Source organism: Passer domesticus, chromosome 2 (genome assembly GCF_036417665.1).
Source record: "Passer domesticus isolate bPasDom1 chromosome 2, bPasDom1.hap1, whole genome shotgun sequence".
Lineage (NCBI taxonomy): Eukaryota > Metazoa > Chordata > Aves > Passeriformes > Passeridae > Passer > Passer domesticus.
Genome location: NC_087475.1, coordinates 68,673,443 through 68,689,618, shown reverse-complemented (window position 1 = coordinate 68,689,618; position 16,176 = coordinate 68,673,443). Strand labels below are relative to the sequence as shown.

The 16,176-nt window shown below is 44.4% G+C and overlaps 1 protein-coding gene and 1 long non-coding RNA gene across 10 annotated transcripts in view; one reads left to right on the top strand and one right to left on the bottom strand.

Moving 5' to 3' along the window:
• Positions 1-4,104: 4,104 nt before the first annotated feature.
• Positions 4,105-9,114, top strand: LOC135294146 (uncharacterized). Its single transcript, XR_010356298.1, has 3 exons — positions 4,105-6,754; positions 8,173-8,236; positions 8,661-9,114. It is a non-coding gene; the product is annotated as an uncharacterized LOC135294146 (long non-coding RNA).
• A 1,787-nt stretch (positions 9,115-10,901) lies between these two features.
• The window catches only part of STARD13 (StAR related lipid transfer domain containing 13), a 293,148-nt gene continuing 287,873 nt past the window's right edge, over positions 10,902-16,176 (bottom strand). For all 9 annotated transcript variants that reach the window (XM_064409024.1, XM_064409026.1, XM_064409025.1 and 6 more), the window contains 3 exons: positions 15,856-16,073; positions 12,557-12,733; positions 10,902-12,173 (listed from right to left, as the gene is read on the bottom strand). In XM_064409024.1, the coding sequence (XP_064265094.1) occupies positions 12,056-12,173; positions 12,557-12,733; positions 15,856-16,073 (513 nt within the window). In that variant the 3' untranslated portion in view covers positions 10,902-12,055. The remainder of the gene's footprint in view (positions 12,174-12,556; positions 12,734-15,855; positions 16,074-16,176) is intronic.

Here is a 16,176-nt window from a genome sequence, read left to right as displayed (position 1 = left end):
CTGCACCCAGGTCATGCCCAGCTTGTGGGTTGTGTACGCCTCTGTGTGTGCGTGTGTGGTGTGTATTGTGCTGTTGGCCAAATGTCAGGGCCTGATGTTTCTGAGGAGCCAGGTGTACCTGGGTTGTACCCGCACCCCTGGGTTTGAGGGGGCTCAGGGGGGAAATCCAGCAGAGCACAGGTGGTGGTGGACATTGGCCTGACCTGATGCTTTGTGAGCAGTTCCCATCCATCCAGCTGCTGCTGGGAGCTGTGGAATGGCCCAGGAGCAGCACAATGTGTGAAACAGCAGTCCCGGCACGGAGGAGACACGGCAGGCTCTTCCCAGAGAGGCTGGGTGATATGTAACCACTGACAGGCAGATGGCACCAGCTGGATAGCTAATTTGTAGGTAAAGTGGGATTTGTTGCTGTATGATCCTATCCACTCATGGAGCCATGACCCATGGAGCTAACACCGCCTTTGGCATAGCTGCCTTCAGAAGAGGTTTTAAATATCACTGCGGAGCACAGCTGGCTTGAGCAGGGCACAGTGGTTGCCAAAGCCTTCTCCCAAGTGTCCTGCCTGTGGAGCTGCCTGGGCCAGTGAATTGCACAATGATGGGCTGTTCTGATGGAGATAATGGTATGGTTTCCTCTGGAATCTGCTTTATTTTATGTAATCAGGGGCAGTGCAAGTTTCCTGTCAGTTGTCTTGAAAAAAAACCACTCTTCAGTAATAACAAAGAAGCCCTTGAATAGGCAAGCATTGGGTACCTGTCCAAGGTGTGGTTATGCAGACTGATGTGGCAATCACCTCCTTTGGTCCTGCTGTGGGGCACTTGCTGCCTTCGATGCCCACATGAGAGCTGAGAGCAGTGATCTGGTGCTCCCAGCCCCATCTGTGCATCCTGAGCAGAAATGCAGGCGGCAGCAAGGACTTGGAGCAGAGGGGGCTCCCTGCTCAGGCTGGAGAGACTGCTTGGTGGTGGCTGGTGCTTTGTTTTCTCAAGAGCAACAGGGCTCGGCATGTTCAACTTGCAGTTTTTTAGGTAGACTGCTTTCTTGATTTTTAGCTGTGTTTATAGAATGAAATGTTGTTGCCAGTTTACTCAGTGCTCCAGATGAAACATTATATCTGTTCAAAATATTTTTATGACATGTGTGCAAAGCTTCTGGTTTATTTCTTGAAAAGATTGTGCAGAGTGACTGTGGGAGGGATGTCTTTGCTAAATGACAGGATGAATGTTACATTGTTTTTATAACAATTGCAGAAGTGAAATAAAGATACTGAATGTAACAAATTGTAACATGATCTTACTGTTTAATCTGTCCAGTTTCTTCGCCTGCAGCATGAAGTACAGAGCATCTCAGGAGAGGCTATTGTGATAACTCTGCAAGGAGTTTGTGTTGTTTGTTTTTCCAGTGACACAGAAATAACTAACTTTTGTGGGAGATTTCTGGGGCCTGTGGCTAAACAGATGTTTTTCCAACAGATCTAGGAGTTTGGAGGGTTTTTGTTATTTGAGTTTGTTTCTTTTATTATTATTATTTAAAGTGACTGTTGCTATTTAGAAAATCTGTGGAAGTAACCATACCAATTTAAGAGTGCTTTGGTGCAATATCTTATTCCATAGTAACACTGCAGTAAATTGGAAAACTCTCCCATTCCAGTAGAGTTGCTCCCAGGCTTCAGGGATTCTGTCAGCATAGTTCAGCACGAAGCAGTCTGTTTGTGGTATCACTGTTAAACATCCTAAGGAAAGTAAATGTCAAGATTAAGGGAAGTGGGAGCAGTACGGAACAAACCCAATGAAGGGAAGAGGGACCATACAAGCCTCAGCATGTTTAAACACACAATGTGCCCTTTTCTCCTTGCATTATTTGTGTTGCTTTCAAGTCACTTAGAAAACTCGATCTGTTCATTCTACTTCCAGAGGCTGCTGAGGTGAAAATTTTCTTATTCAGGGTGAAGAAGTCAATTCTAGGTGTTAGGCTTTAACTTTGGGAAGGAAAGTTCAATCCTGTTCCTTTTTTGCTCAAGCAAAGCCAAGAAAAAGAGGCATGGAAAAGAAAAGGGAAAGCTCTTCCTGTCTTTGATGTGCCAGTCATTAATTGCCAAACCACCATTCCTGAGCCATCTCAAAGCTATGGCTGGTGCAGGCTTGTTAAACCCACCCTTCTTGTTAAGCCCTCCCTTTATAAGAGATTGGAAAAATGGAATAATGAGGTGAGAAGAAAGTGTCAGGGCCCAGTGTATCAGAGCCTTTTACTTTGCTTCATGAGTTGAACAGAAACACCACTGTCAAGCAGTTCTGAGAAAAATTAAGATTTTTAAGAAATCAGAAAGTTGAAATAACAGAAGCCTACAGCCAGGATGCTTGTGGGTGCTGACATTTCTCTGGCTGTTATTTTGTGATGCTTTCTGTGTTTCTGAAGGAGTAGCAAAAGCACCAGTGAGGCAGAGAGAACCAGGGAAAATATTAACGAAATAGGGCAGAAAAGCCACAGGCACAAGCAGATGTGCAAGTTCCTCATCCTGGGAGCTGATGTCCCCTGCTGTGGGGATGGACAACGGGACTTTGAATATACTTTGTTAATTTTTTTTTTTCCATATTTCCCATATTTCTCCCTCAGTGATATACCTCCTTCAATGATATGCCTCCTATGTGAGGAATTTAGCTGTCAAAAGCCTTTTTCTTGTCACAAGAATGACTCACAACATGGTGAAGTCTCATTATCTGATCCCAGCTCTCCTGAGGTCATCCAAATCTGGCCCAAGTCCTAGGAGACCTGTGGGAGTCTGAGGTGCAGGAGGGGTGGTCAGTCACCAGCACTGAGCAAAGCAGTGGGAATTACAGCAGTGATGTTTTCTAAATGCTGCAAGTCCACAGCGAGTGAGATTAGTTTCTGCTTTAGTTCTTTTCTCTTAGTGGAAAGAGTTCCTTACTAAGGGTATCACATGAAACTTTAGGTGTTTGGGGGTTTTTGGTTGGTTTGTTTGTTTATGTGTTCACCTGTTTTTTGGTTTTTTTATGGGAAGGGGTGAGTTTTAACATTTCCCCCGTAATCTGGGATGTATGGTGGATTTCTCCCCGATGTTTATTTATGCCATCAGTCCTTGCAGGGGAGGAGAGCACCTTGGTAGTGACTTCTCAGTCCCACCTGTTTGGTTCTCAGGAGCTTCCAAGCCAGAGCTTCCCTTGGGGCTGTGCCTTATGAGGTGCATTTCCAAGCTGGAGCAGCACCTCCCAAGTGGGACATGTGCTGGGACCTGGAGGAAGAGCAGGGCCAAGGCCATGTCCTGGTGAGATCCTGATTGAAATGGTGGTTTGGCTCTGGCCACTGAGCTGGCCAGTGCCTCACTGCTTTCTGCATTCAGTGTTCTGTAAAAGGCCCTCGGCAGCTCTGTAAACCAGCAGAGCTGCACAAACACAACACCTGACCCAAGAAATCTGGTTTTCCTCCTGCCAGAGGAAACTGTGAATTGGCTGAGTGTTCAGTTCAAGAGGTGTAATGGTATAAACTACCTGCACTGTAAAATTTTACGAGGTGACAAAGTTTTGTAGTCTGGCAATAGTGCAGTTGAGCTGGAGACTGTAGGGTGCCCTGCCAGGAAAGGGAGGGGAGCAAGAAGGTGAGGAGGGCTTCCCAGCAGGCTGCAGCCTCTCTGGGCAGCCTGGAGGATGCCTTGAGGGGTGCCAGGCTGCTGCTCCTTCAGGCTGGGACATGCATGGCCCAGGCACTTAGTGCTGTGTGAAGAATGGGACAGAACAAGCTCCAGCTCTCTAATCACCCCTTCTTCCCCCTTTGGGCACATACTTATATACACTTGGGCTATGAAATGGGGATCTAAATACCAAGGTATGACAGAGGTGTGTCAAGGTGTATTGCTTACTTAGAAGGCAAAATGCCATTTACAGGCCTTACAGATTTTTTTGTTGATAGTTTTCACTTTGCAGCAACCCTTCTGAAACTCCCTCTCCACTAGGATTAGATGGGTCTTATTTCCAAAAACTAAGAAAATAAGTGCTCATATAGGAAACTGCCAGTGGTGCTGCTGCCTCTCCCAGCACTTGCTGAGCTTTTAAGTCCAATTCTGATGCAAGTTTGTGAATTTTATAGACATTTGTAACTCATTTATCTGCCACATTGCTGCGGGATCTGTGAGCGGATATTGCCTTTCCTTGCACCTCACAGCAGGAGGTGGTGGGGTCCTGCTCTTGGCAGCACATGGTTGCTCCTGCTTGGTATTCATGGGCACATTCCTCTGGCTGATGATATATTATTATTGGGCTGGAAGAAAAATAATGCAACCAAGCTCTTATTATTTTCTCCTTTTATCTGTTTAGTCATATTAGTGTGGGATCATCGTTACATAAATGAGCAGGAGATGCAGTCAAGGACATGTTCATTTTTAAAGTCCTCCAATGCTCTTGTACTTCAGTCATTCATCTTCTGTCTTTAATTACAGCAAGTGATCTCAGAGGCACTTAAAAGATTAAATTACTCAATTATTTGAAAAACCCAAATGCAATAACTGTATATTTTTGCTGATAAATACCAGCCATTGCTGGAAAGGGTTGCCCAAGGCAAAATATATTGGGAGGCCAAGGAGGCCATATTGTAACATTTTGTCTTTACCCAGTGATACCCTTTTAATTTTCATCATTTGCAACCTTTATTTTTATTTGTATTGATAATAACCACAAACTTTTCCATTGCTGTCCTGGTGGTTTCAGCAGTGCGATGAATGTCACTGCCCAACACTTTACAAGTGTCCTGGCAGCTCCTTGGCTGTGGAGAGAAGGACATGAGGACAAACATAGGTTAAAAAGGCAGGGCATCAGCATGGCCGGGCAGTGAACCCCATCCAAGGTGATGCTTGTGCATGGGGGATGGTTCAGTGTTTGGGAAAGGGATGTAATTAAAACACATCCCCAAGGTGGTGGCTCTCTCCATGATGAGGTGGATGGGTTCCCTGTTGGAAAAGGTGAGCATCCAGTGGGTGCTCACTGTGGTGGGCAGGCTGGCTTGGGCTCCCCAGCCTTGTAGGAAACAGGACAGAGGGACAAAAACTGGCTCTGAGATGGTGTTCTGGGTGTCCCATGGCCACAGAGGGAGCTGTTGATGTGTCCTGCATGTCAGCATTGCTGCCAGTACTGCATCAATGCATCTGCAGCAGCTCAGTTTGTCCTTCCTGACCAGCAGCCCCATTGCTCACTGGGGATCCCCAAGAACAGCCACTCAACAATGGGAAGTTTTTCGTAAACAATTTTTTTTTGCCTCTTTTGCAAAGCAACAGATGGGGTTGAACCCAGTTCTGGGAGCCTAGCTAAGGCCCTTGTGTAGTCCCTCCTCCCTGGGCCAGGAGAAAAGGAACATGATTCTTCAGGAAAAGAAAAATCCAAGGTAAAGTGTTAAAATCCTGTACTTTCTCTTCATAGGTCCAGTTCTGAGTTCCTGTCCTGCTGGGCACCAGAAAACACTGGGCAAAACACCAGAGCAGCCATGAACCCAGAGTGCTCTACACTTTGGCCATGGTGGGCTCCTTTCTCATGCTGGTTGGCCAGCAGTGAGGCACAGGCGTGAGGTTTTGGTGTTGATGAAAACTTCCTGCTTTGGACTACCTCTAAAATGCAAGAGTCTGGAGGCAAAAGAAGGACTCACTGTGTGTTGTCAAACCAGACCAGCTGTGGTGTCTCATGTCCTACTGCCACGAAGAGCAAGCCTGGCTGGTATTAGCAGGGAGCAGTGGGGTGGCCACGTGGGCTGGCAGGCCCTGGGTGGGTCTGGGGGTCAGGCTGCCCTCAGCCAGCATCTGTCCCACACACTTGGTGAGGCACTGCTGGCCCACAGATGCTGCTGCTGAGGGGTTACTGTCCTCTGCTCCACCACCTGTGGTTACCACATTTATTTAATTAAAAAAAAAAAAAAAGAAGAAAAGTGAGTAATTCAATACACATCCTCTCAAGGAACAGCAGTCATTCCAGCAAGGAGCAGGCCAGTGGTCTGGGGAAGGACAGATGGCCCTGCAGCTAATTTGCTCCCATAAATCGCAAGCTGTTGCAAATCCTCCCTGCAGTAAATGCTGGCTCTGTGTTTGTGGCCATGTGTCTGTCTTGGAGCTGCTATGAGCAGGAGATAGAGCAGAATCTGTAGTTTTAGGCTGTCTTTCCCTTGTGTCTTTTGCAGAATTTAGCGTTTTGGTTAAGAAATAAGCTGTAATCCTGTAGCTGGCTGCCAGCAGAGCTCCATGCAACTGCTCTTGCAGCAGAACCAGGTATTCTCTTGCTGAAGCTCCAGCACAGCCACGAGCTCGTCCTGTCTCCTTGCAAACTGCTGCTAAGGACCTGCACACTGCAGTTCAAGGCTCTGCTCAAGGCAGAGAGCAGTTCACTGCCTTTAGCCTCTCTGTCTTGCAGAATTCTCATCCCTGGGAGAGGATCAAAAGCCCCAGCTTGTCACTGAAATGGGACAGAGGTTTATGGTTATTTTAGTGCTCTGGCCTTCCTGAAGAGAAGCGGAAAGACTTCTCACCTTGGTGTTTTGCCCTTAGTGGGGGACAGAGGACATTGTGTACTCAAGCCCTGGCAGGCTGGCCATTACTGACTCCCCGTTGCACCTGGAGCTGGGACCACCTGGCCATGGTTACCCTGCTTTAAAGGCTGTGTCCTCCTGTGCATCCTGGGCTGGGTTAGGAGGCAGGCATGGAAGGACTGAGTGGGACAGAGGGCATGCTGGGCTCAGGCAGTGGAAAATAACTACCTGTGGGAGGTCAGTACTAAGGTGTCAGGATGGAGATCCTTGTTTCAGAGTCAAAGGCATGGAAGCAGCTAAGTGTCCAGGTTACTTTTTGTGCAAGAGATGCTGACCTCTGTCAGAGGCATAGAGGCTTTAGTGTCTGGGACCTGCTGTGGGGTTGGGGAGGGTATCTCAAGTGTGTGAGACCTCCCCAACATCAGCCTATGTAGGACAGGCAAATAGTGTTGTGTTGCAGTGTTGTGACATTTTCTCTCGTTTACTCATTAACCTGGACCCACTGCTCTGGCCTGTGTTTGCCCTTGAGTTCCACACGTCCTTGTGTTTGCTGAGCAGAGTCTTGCACAATGGAGCAGGGCAGGCTGCAGTTGCACAGTGGTGACTTGTTGGCTTTCTACTTTTTGGCTTTCTATGTATTGCTGAGTTGCCCAGGATATTCAGGGTCACAATTTAAAATGTATGTTTTAAGAAAACCCAATTGTTAAAAATCTGTGGCTTGATGTCTTGTATTCCTGGTCCTGTCCACCCTGATGTGTAACTGCTTTGTAGCAATAGTCTGCCTGGCCTAGCACCCATCCAATTGAAGCCCAGGTGCAGCTGTGGCTGACACATATCTGGCAAGGAGACCATGACATGATCATGCTGAATTCCCCTGGGATTGTGAGGGGGTCATGCTGATTTCTGTCTGGCAAGGTCTGTGTTCACTCCCCAGCATTTTCACATCACGACTGAGCTGGAGCAGCAGTATGTGTTTTCATCCTTTCCTATCTGATCGGCAGGCTCCAGCAGTCTTTTGGATATTTATTCCAATATTTTCACCTCACAGTCATCTCAGGGTGCTCAGCCTGTGCTCTCATCTAACACCTACCAGCCACTTCAGAGAGCAGCACCTCTTAGGCCTGCCAAAATCCGCTGAGGGTGACACTGATTCTGCAGTGTAAATGCATCAAGCAGAGAGGGACTGCCCTGCTGGTGACTCCTGCCAGGTGTTATAGAGAGGACGGGCACCCAAGAATTCAATGCTACAAAGTCTGTGCATGCCAGGAGCTGAAACATCAGTGCTGCTGAGGTTAAGACAACCTCATTGCCCTGACATTGCTGCAGTGGGTGGGAGGGAGAAAGGGGAATGAGAGTTCATGGCATACAGTGTTTTTTTGCAAGAAAGGATGGACTTGCGCAGCTGACCATCTCTGCCATGGCAGACATTTGGAAAAAAATGCTTCCTTTCAATCCAAATTTTAATGCAGAGCTTTCTCTGAATGATGGGACATAAAGGCTTATCCCCTCCTAGATGGTCTCTCATAGTTGACTCTCCCCAGCACCCTGTTTTCTGAGACTCTGCTTCTTTTAGTTAGTCAAGAGAGAGTTGGAGTGATATAGGCACATGACCTGCTTAAAGCTGCAATAGAGTTAATTTTTTTTTTTTTTTGCAGTGCTGTGTTTTGGATTCAGTATGGGAATAAGTTGGTAATACAGTGATGTTTTGGTTATTGTTAAGTAAGTAGTGCTCACCCTAAGTCAAGGACTCACTCTGCCAGTGAGGAGCTGCACAAGAAGCTGGGAGGGAGCATGGCCAGGAGAGCTGACCTGAACTGGCCAAAGGGATATTCCATACCACAGAACATCATGACCAGTATATAAACTGGGGGAGTTGGCTGGGGGGGACAACTGCTGTTCAGGGATGGGCTGGGCATTGGTCAGTAAGTAGTGAGCAACTGAGTGCATCATTTGAGTTTCTTGGATTTTATTCCTCTCTTTTATCCCCTCATTGTTGCTAATAATAGCAATAATAATAACAACAACAATAATAGCAAAAATTATAAGTAACAACAACAATAATAATTTTGCTTTATTTTGATTATTAAACTATTCTTAACTCATAGGTTTTACGTCTTTCTGATTTCTTTGCCTGTCCCTCCAGGTTGCAGGATAGAGAGAGGTACTTAGTTGACAGCTGGGGTTATACCACAACATGGATCCAAAGGAACATTTAATCCATCTGCAGAATGTGTATGAAAAACAACAGAAATCCCTATCATGCCACTGCACCTTTTCCTCTTTTGCAATGGTTTGATGGATTTGAGATGGTTGATGTCTGGCAATGTGAACCCAGCTCCAGTCTCTTCTGTGAACCTAGACCTAAATTATTGACAATAACACAGATGCAGAAACTTGGCTGAATATGGAAAACATAATCTTTGCCATGAAGCTTGTGTATACATAAGGATACTACAGGCTAAGTGTAATGGACAACAATATCATTTTGAGCCTGCAGTCATTACTGAAGTCCCACACCAGAATAATTCAGTGTATAGCAGGTTGCAATAAAGAAATCAAGGGCTTAAATTCAGCATTTCCTGAGTCAATGGATGAAAGAGCGCAAAGAAACATGATTCTTTAGTGTATGCAAATTTATTCAACTCTGAAATTATTTATTTACAGCTAATGACTGATACCAACTTATGAGGTAAAAATATGAGGTATTGATATGAGTATAACATTTAAAAATGCAATTATCATAATGTATCAATGTAACAATACAAAATACTGTGGTAGCTGAATGGTAGACACGGCATAATGTGCATTTTGAAGAAATCTTGTTTCAACAATACATGGCTTGGAGATGCCAGAAGGTCATGACAGAGCTTCTGCAAGGGCAGGAAAACAGCCCTACCTTGCTGAGGGTGGCAGATGGCACAGGGCCTCTTCCAGCTGAGCAATGACTTGTGAGACAGGACAAAACCACTGTCCAGGTTTTCCCTTCTTTTCCTTAGGACATTGTTTATTGCCAGACACTGCCATTCCCAGGGCAAGAAATTCTGTTCCTGTTAATGCTGAGGCTGTATTTATTTATGTAAACTAATGTAGCAGAAGTACTCTAATTGCTCATGTTTTGGAAAACAGCCGGCATGAAATCTGCTGCCATGGCCACAGGCATTTGGGAGGTGGTGCTGCTTTCTGGAATGGCATTCCCAGATGGGGAGGCACTGTTTGCTCCTGGGAAGGCTGAGCCTGGGCAGTGGGGGTGCCCTGCAGCCAGCAGGTGACTGCCAGACCCCACTACAGCCACATAACAGCCCTGTGAGTACTCCCCTGTCTGCAGGACTTAAAGCTCATGATAGTTGCACATTGCAACTGTTGTTGGCCATAAACTCGAGGCAGGAGCTCCCAGGCAGCCAACATCCCTGATCCTAGGACTTGCACAACATAAATGAGTGACACAGCTCATGGGTGAAGATGACAGTGACTCTTTTGGAGTCCTGCTCCTTCACAAGGACATGCTGGAGCACTGTGGGTCACCTTGGGTCACCCTGTCCACCCTGAGCTCTCACAGGTGTGCTCCCAGGCAGCCAACATCCCTGATCCTAGGACTTGCACAACATAAATGAGTGACACAGCTCATGGGTGAAGATGACAGTGACTCTTTTGGAGTCCTGCTCCTTCACAAGGACATGCTGGAGCACTGTGGGTCACCTTGGGTCACCCTGTCCACCCTGAGCTCTCACAGGTGTGCTGCCTCAGCCCACAGGGCTGTCCCCTGCCAGCACAGCCCCCATGTGTGTGCAGGATGGAACGTGGGGTCATGCTCTAGCAGCTGTCACCAAGAACAGTCCTCTGCACAGCTCCCACGCCTGGGGAACGTTCAAATCTCTGGCTTTGAAGGGACTTCCTCATTCATTGAATTGGGGCACAAAGCTGTAGCTTCACATAGGAAATGCATCCTGCTTAATCCACACTCATACTAACCTTTCTGGATTTTTTTGGAAGGACTGAGCTGAAACACTGGCTGTGAGTGACTCTGCTGGTTTATGTAGCAATAAATAAAGTCTAAGTGAACAAATGTGATTAATGAAGAACAGTATTAACAGGCTTGTACATTCTTACTGAGTCATAGATGTAATAACATTTTGGTCGTAGGTTAGTTAAAAAATAAAATGGAACCCTGCCTCAAAAGCAATGTCAACAAATTATTATTATTACTTTTAAAGCATTCTTCCATTAGCAAAATAATAGGTCCCTGAAAATGGAGTTACATAATAGGCTTAAATGGCTCCTACTCCTCATAGTCCTAATCCTGCTCCCACCAATGCCTACAGAGGTGGGATCGTGCAGAACAGTGCAATATAAAATGAAAATGCTTGCTGTTACTATAAAAGCAATCTTTCCAGGAATAGTATTTATTTAATCTTTTAAATATCCAAGATGTGTTTAAAATCTTAAAAAAAGCATAGTTATTTATATAGCAAGAATATTAAAAGGCATGGTGTTCATCTGCATGTCTTTGTGTCCACTGGATGTGGAAAATCTGCTTTGGATTAGCCATCTCTATGGGAGAAGGAAAGAGCACAGAAACACTCAGAACCTAGACAAAATGCTTACAAAAAATAATTAATTTACAGCTTAATAAGTTACCAGTCTGATTTCAGCCATCTCAGGACACACAGCATTACCTTGTGCTGTCCGAGGGTGAGCAGTTACCTGGAACACTGCACACAGTGAGGTCTCTACTGACAGACACCAGTCATTTAAGGCAACAGGTAGTTTTCAACACCTTCCACTAAAAGTCACAATTCTGCAGCTGAACATAAATGGCCTCCACAACGTCTGTTTCAGATGCATCTCCATGTATTTTATTTGGTGAGACTGATTCCCTCCTCATTATTTTTAAATGCACTGTAACCTCCTTCTTCCTTAGTTCCTGTAATTCTTCCTACATCTATTTCTAGGTACCTTCTCATAGCACACACAAACACAAAACATATTTGGGAACAGGCATTTGTTATCACACAAATTAGGCCTGGTAGCTCTGTGATAACAGCAAACACAGCTTATGTAGCAGTGACACACTAAGAAACAAGTGACAGGTCCACTTAAGGTCCAACTGATGCAAGTGATTTGCACTGAGTTATATACAAAATAATTAATTTATACATATACATATATATAGATAGAATATAGATAAATATATACATACTGTACATTATTTATTTACAATTAAAATATGCTTCTTAGAAGCCTTTAAATACCAAAGTTATGTAACATACAAGTAATGGCAATAATCTGTTTTTAAAGTAATAAAAGCTCTCTGAAGAAATGTTTAGTTCAATAATCAAAATTAATATTAAGAGTGGATGTGGGGGAGGGGGGAAGGTGAAGTCTCCAGAATAAAATAACTTTCCTATAAAATTCCTTTTTCAGCTTTGTACAGACCCACGTCTGGTCAGATTTCTGCAGCTTAAATCAGACCTTTGCTTTCAGTATTCCTGTTCCCTGCGAGACCCTGATTTATGCTCACATGCTCCCAGGAACACTTCCTCAGATTTTTGTTTCTGGTCCCTCAGCAATCAGAGGTTGAAATGAGTTTCTGATCCTGGCAACTTCTGCTGCACACAGATGTCCAAAGCCTTTGTTGTACCACTCTGGGGAATGTCCTCTGAAGAAATGAAAAGAGAATTACTGAGAAACTGAAATACTCAAGAAATATGCCCCACAGAAACATGCTTGCCATGCTTCCTGCTCTGCACTGCCCACAGTGGTGGTGGAGATCCAAATACTTGTCTTTTTAAGTGTACTTTGAAGTTCTCCCTTGCAGTAATCAAATAAGCAGATTCTGTTTCTCAGATCACATTCTAACATGGTAGGCACTGAGTGGAGAGAAGACTGCAGGAAAACTCTGAAACAGCAAAGCTACCTTAACCATGCCCTCTGTTCCTACCTACCTGTTAGCTACCCTAACCATGTTCCCAGCACCTGAGCTTGAGGGTCTTGTCCTGCTGAATGGACAGGTGGGATACTTCGTGCAGGTGGGGTACTCACTTTAGGTCAATCCTGCAGATGTGGGTCAGCCTGGCTTTTCCTGAGCCACAGGGCTCTATCAAGTACTGGGAGTCCATTACGATGGCTCGCACAGCTCCCATGAGAGGAGCCTCCTCATGCTCCACAGAGATGGCAACCAGCATGCACATCCCCTTGGGCAAATCCGTCCTCCATGTCCTGCAGGAACACATCCAAGAGGGAATCACATTAGTGATGGAGTTTTTGGGCACATGAGTAAGAACCAGGATTGAAGTTATAGTCTCCGTGTCTGCCTATCCTTTTTTCCTGCAATGCCAGTGGACTGTCCTTGGAGTCCCTGGCAGAGTTTTGTGGCCATGTGGGATGGCCACCCATCTGTGTGGCTCCAGGTGGAGAAATTTTGCTTCTTCATGGGAGTATTTTGTAACCATTGGTATTCTAATGAGATGAGCCTCTAATGATAGAGCCTTTTGCAGTCAGAAAAAAAGTTTTGGAAAGGAGAAAGACCGAGGATAAGCCATCCAGCAAAAGCTGAAACTGTGCATTGCACCCATGCAGTTTTACAGAACAAGAAATGCAGTTTAGTTCAGCAGAAATCCTCACCAATATGAGGATATGAGACTGCCCAGAATATGTTTCAAGGGTGTCTGAATTAAAAACAAAATGTCCTTCCATTTCTTTCCTCTCTCAGGTTTCTAGCCTCTCTTACTTGTTGGAGAAGTTTTATATCAAGTTCCAGATTTTTAGACTTTAATGCTTAACATTTTTTTGTTGTTCTCTAAGCATTCTCTACATACCCTTTGTGTCTCACATCTTTCTCATCTGCACTGGATCTCAGAGGATAGGTCTGTGCTCTTTCCTATGCTGTGGGAAGAAATGAGAAATTCCCACTGTGCTGTGCAACATGCATCATCTTGCTGTGGATTGTCTGAGACAAGGGTTATGCTGCCTTGGGAAGTATCATATTTTAGCAGGTAAGCTGCTTTCAAGGACTGTTGAAAGTTGGACTTCAGCAGATAATTTTAACATTCTGCATTTTTCTTACATGAAACGGAGCTGTTATTCAAGACACTGCAAGAACACACTGACCAGAAGGTTTTACATGTGCCTGGGCATTAATAAATTTGAAGAGCTATCTTGGCAGATGCAATATGGGAGAAGGAAATCACAACTGAGATCCAGTATGAAAAATGCTGAACCACCTCTTGCAAGTGCCTTCACAGTGTTTGGATTTGCCCATGTCATTTTGGTATCTACCCAGGACTCCCTGGGCCATTTGGGAAGTGGAAAGTTCTCTATCCCAGAGATTTCAGAAGACTTTGGTTTCCTGTTCCCAGTCATGTGGATTTAGGCCAGTTTCAGTAGTTCTTTAATACCTTACAGTAGTAAAATCAGGCATGGAACCTAACTCACCAAAATGCTGTCATACTTAATGAACATGAAACACTTGTGGATTCTGTAACAAAAGTGATGCCTGTGCAGAGCAGCTGAGAGCTGTGTCATATCCCAGGCATATGAAACATTTTTCCTCTCCTTTTACCATCAGAGTCTTCTCTAGGGAGCCTAATCCCCTTGTTATGACTGTCACATTGGAAAAAAAGGCAACAACTAAGTTGATCCTTTCACAGCCCAAAGTTTGACTGAGAAAGAGAAAATTGCCATCTGTTAAAATGTATTTATTCATGTCCCCAGAGGTGTATTATAATTTCACTGTTCACTTCCCACCAATCATAAGGTATCAAATTGACTGTGGTATTGCTGGCTAACCTTGCTCTAGACTTAATGATATCAATCAAAAGAGATAAACAACAGAATCTGACAGATCTGCCTGATGGCTGTTTTCAGCCCTTAAGAACCCACCAGGATTCATTTTTATGATATGTATTTCAGTCCTCGAGGGTCATTCTGCCTGGGTCAGTGAAAAGAATGAGAACTCGATAGCAGGATTTTCCTTTAACTGATGTGACTGCACAGCAGGTCTTTAAGGAACATAAACCACCACGAAACCTAATAGTGAACTAAGTGGCAAATGAGAGGACCAAATTAGGGTCATCAAGACCTCCCTGCCGCTCGCAGACCATCTTCTCCGTGCCATGCAGACGGCCAAATTTATCACTGCTTCAGGCTAATGACATTATATAAGAAGATTATTTATAAAATAATGATAGATAGATAATTATATAAAATATATAATAGATATTTGATTATAAAATAGTTAATTTAGCCCAGTATACTGTGGTAAGGCAAAAGATACAGAGTAATGGGAGAATTGGTTACAGAAAGCATTTTTAAAATCTTCCCCTAAGAGTTCCAATAATTCTTCCCTTATACCAACAATATCTGCATGTTGTCATCCTTTAAGAGACTACTGAAATTCATAAAAGGGATGTACTTTCGTAATTATATTTTATTTGGCTCATCTTTTTCCTTCAATCTCCATTCCCTTTAATACAATTCTGACTCCCTGTACTACTTCCTTCCTTTGTCAAAACTGCTTTGTATTTCTCTGGCACATCATTTCAATCAAAGAAAGCAGGGACCAAAAGCAGGAATGCACAAAATCATCCTAAAATAAATAACTGTAGGACTGACCCTGTACGTGAAATATGTCAGCAGCTCCACAATAGCTCCTAGCAAGCAAAGGCCCAGATTTCAAAGACAGAAGAGGGGGGTTTTTGGACTATTCCATACAGGCAGATAGACAATGGCAGAACTGGGATTGAATGTGGAATATTGATACACAGCTATACACAGCTATACATTTATTTAAGAGAAGTCATCTCCTGGAAGAGAGAATACAAATCTACTGCCTCTTTCTGTTCATTTACACACTAACATTTTTATGGATAAGCATTTCTTCATTTAAAAAGACTCCAACTGAAAATTTAAGATAATAACTTATATAGACTCCGTGTAACAGCCTTAGCTTAAAAGCACCACTATCTTCTCTTCTAAACATTTGGCTCTTAAACATCAAACATTCCCCAGAGAACAGCAAAAGCAGCGTAAAAAACAATTGGGTTCTATTTGCACTGTTTTGACAACAAACAAAGCTAAGAGAGAAGAGCAGCTATTATCAGACATCTGTTCTGAGGAAGAAATTATATTTATGGCCTCAGGAGTATGTGCTGCTCAAATTACATCAGAGAAAAGGTCAGCATGCTGTAGGTGTATGACTAATTCAGTTTGAGAAATCAACACTGCTGCCCAGAAGTAGAGTTCCTGGAGAGCAATTACACAGATGTGAAGGCTGAGATAAGTCCAGATCTTCTTTATGCACTGCAGGAGGCAAAGGTACCAGAGAGCCGCCCTCAGCTTACCTGAGAACAACAAAGTCTCGGACAGGGTGAGGAGCCATGGTGTTCAAAACATACTGGTAAACTTCCGTCTGCTTGTCCAGGCTCTCCACCACCTTCCACTGCAAGAAGTCCTCGTCCCAGAGGTGACGTTCTCTCAGCACTCGGTTCAGGACAACTGATGGCGGGGCTTCAACTTCAACTGAGGCTTTCCAAAGCCTTAGTGGGTTCCCATCCCCAACCTGGAGTGAAGCGACCAAAAACACAAACCCCAATAATTTACATGCCTATGTTCAGCAGATGATAACTGAGGACAAAATCTCAATGTGTGTGTCTAACTTCAGC